The 2,298-nt window shown below is 33.6% G+C and overlaps 1 protein-coding gene across 9 annotated transcripts in view; it reads right to left on the bottom strand.

The window, feature by feature from the left end:
• Window positions 1-2,298, bottom strand: part of LOC107666198 (rap1 GTPase-activating protein 2-like) — a 45,214-nt gene that overhangs the window by 5,674 nt on the left and 37,242 nt on the right. For all 9 annotated transcript variants that reach the window (XM_016457399.1, XM_016457398.1, XM_016457397.1 and 6 more), the window contains 4 exons: window positions 1,578-1,724; window positions 1,367-1,482; window positions 630-725; window positions 266-383 (listed from right to left, as the gene is read on the bottom strand). In XM_016457399.1, the coding sequence (XP_016312885.1) occupies window positions 266-383; window positions 630-725; window positions 1,367-1,482; window positions 1,578-1,724 (477 nt within the window). The remainder of the gene's footprint in view (window positions 1-265; window positions 384-629; window positions 726-1,366; window positions 1,483-1,577; window positions 1,725-2,298) is intronic.

Genomic DNA, 2,298 nt, shown 5'->3' on the forward strand with positions numbered 1-2,298 from the left:
TATATATATTAAAAGTACTAAATATATATATATATATATATATATATATATATATATATATGTATATATATATTCCATCATATATGTATATATATATATTCCATCATAAGATCTTGTGCAGTTTTGCTTCTCAAGTACTCAAGGTTTAAGGATGCTGAGATAATATATACTGTCACTGTTACTGAAATACTGTTGTTGTTTTTTTGCAGTGCATCTCTTGAATCTCAACAGAACTCTTCTGTCTGTGTGTGTAAGTGTGTGTCACCATTTCCAGCTCCTCCAGTCCGTCTCCCTCCCCTGCTGTGCTGCTGAAGCTGCTGGTACTGGAGGAGGATCGGGAGATATTAGCTCTGCCACTACACTCTTTCAGCTTCACAAATGGCCTGCAGGACCAAACCAACGGGACAGAGATTACACAACAGAAATCCACAGTTTTTTGTTTACTGAAGAACTATGAAGGAGAAAGAAATACCCTTTCACATACATTGCTAAAAGTGAAGGTGCTGGAAAAGGATTTAAAAATAAAGCCCGACTACATATCTGATTCATTTAATGTCAAAACACTCCAACACTGCACTCACATCTTCTGTACCTAAGGAACTCAAACTGAGAAACCAAATGCAACCCACCTTTCTTTGCTTGGGCAGATCTCTGGTGAACTCGGATTGGATGACGTCTCTGACCTCACATCCTGCGAGTGAGGTAACACTTCTGCTTTTTGGTCACTACAAAAACACAGAATACAGTTTATGTAGTGCTTTTCTGAAATACTAATGCACAAAAAATGTATATACATACAGACAAACACATCATTGCTGAATTTTCAGCAGTCATTACTCCATTCTTCAGTGTCACACGATCCTTCAGAAATCATTATAATACACTGATTTGGTGCTCAATTATTATTGGTACTCAATTTTTAATATTTCCTATTATTATCAATGTTAAAAAGTTTTTGCTGCTTAATATTTTTGTAAAAACTGTGATACATTTTTCAGGATTCTTTGATGAATAGAAAGGTCAATGAACAGCATTAATTTGAAATATTTTTTGTAACATTAGAAATGTCTTTACTGTCACTTTTGATCCATTTAATGTGTCCTTGCTGAATAAAAGTATTAATTAATGTTGTTCTCCCTTTTTTAAATCATGCATACCCAGACTTTTGAATGGTAGTGTATCAGTTTTCACACACACACACACACACACACACACACACAAAATGTTAAGCAGAAAAACTTTTCAACATTGATAATAATAAGAAATGTTTCTTGATCAGCAAATCAACATATTATCATGATTTCTGAATGATCATGTGACACTAAAGACTGGAGTAATGTATAAAATTGTATGTATATTTGTTTACCTGCGAGATGGATGTTTCTCAGTTGGACTTTCTGTGCTGGAGTGCAGTCTGGGGAACAGACCAGAGCGCCGCTTTACTGGACTCTTTAATGGAGATTTTGCAGACAGCGCTGGAGGCTGACAAACACAAACACACAAAGCTCAGCTCTATAATAATAATACACTGGATGAGATAAGAATTTAATCTGAATAAATGAAAATAATGGAAGTACAGTGAAGGTGCTCTTGGTGCACTCCATGTTATTCTGCTGGAGTCCTCCACCGCTCACACTGGACGGGACCCCTGCCACCACTCCAGGACTCTTGTGTTTATGAGTCACCATCGTCTCCATAGAGTGGCTCCTCACACGCATGGCCCTCTGACAGAGACAGAGGAAGAGGGTAAGAGAGGAACAGAAAATGCAAAACTGCAATAAGCATGAGTACAAATATATTTGTATTGGCAAATAAAGAGAAATAAGAACGTATGTCACAGTTTAGGTTTATATGTGCATTATTTATATTAGCTGGTTAATAATTTATCTTAAATGACTTATTTTATTACTTTTATGACATTTATTTTTTTATATATTAGCCCGAAAACTACCCATAATAATGATGATGGAGTTTGAAAAATGCAATTGTATTACCATGAACAACCGGTAGGTGGAGCAACACACCAGCTTTACACTCAAGCCAAAGGTCAAACAAAGGTTAGAAAACACCTATTCTATTCTATTCTATTCTATATTTATTTTTTGTCGCATTTATATTTTTTGCTTGTAAATTTACAAACTTTGCCACTTAAAAACATTAAAAATATAAATTTTATAATATAATATAATCATTTCTTCAATATGAAATGTTACCATTTAAAAAAAAATAGTTTATATATAGTTTAAATATAGTATAGTGTATATATATATATATATATATATATATATATATATATAT

Source organism: Sinocyclocheilus anshuiensis, unplaced genomic scaffold (assembly GCF_001515605.1).
Source record: "Sinocyclocheilus anshuiensis isolate Anshui unplaced genomic scaffold, SAMN03320099.WGS_v1.1 scaffold984, whole genome shotgun sequence".
NCBI lineage: Eukaryota > Metazoa > Chordata > Actinopteri > Cypriniformes > Cyprinidae > Sinocyclocheilus > Sinocyclocheilus anshuiensis.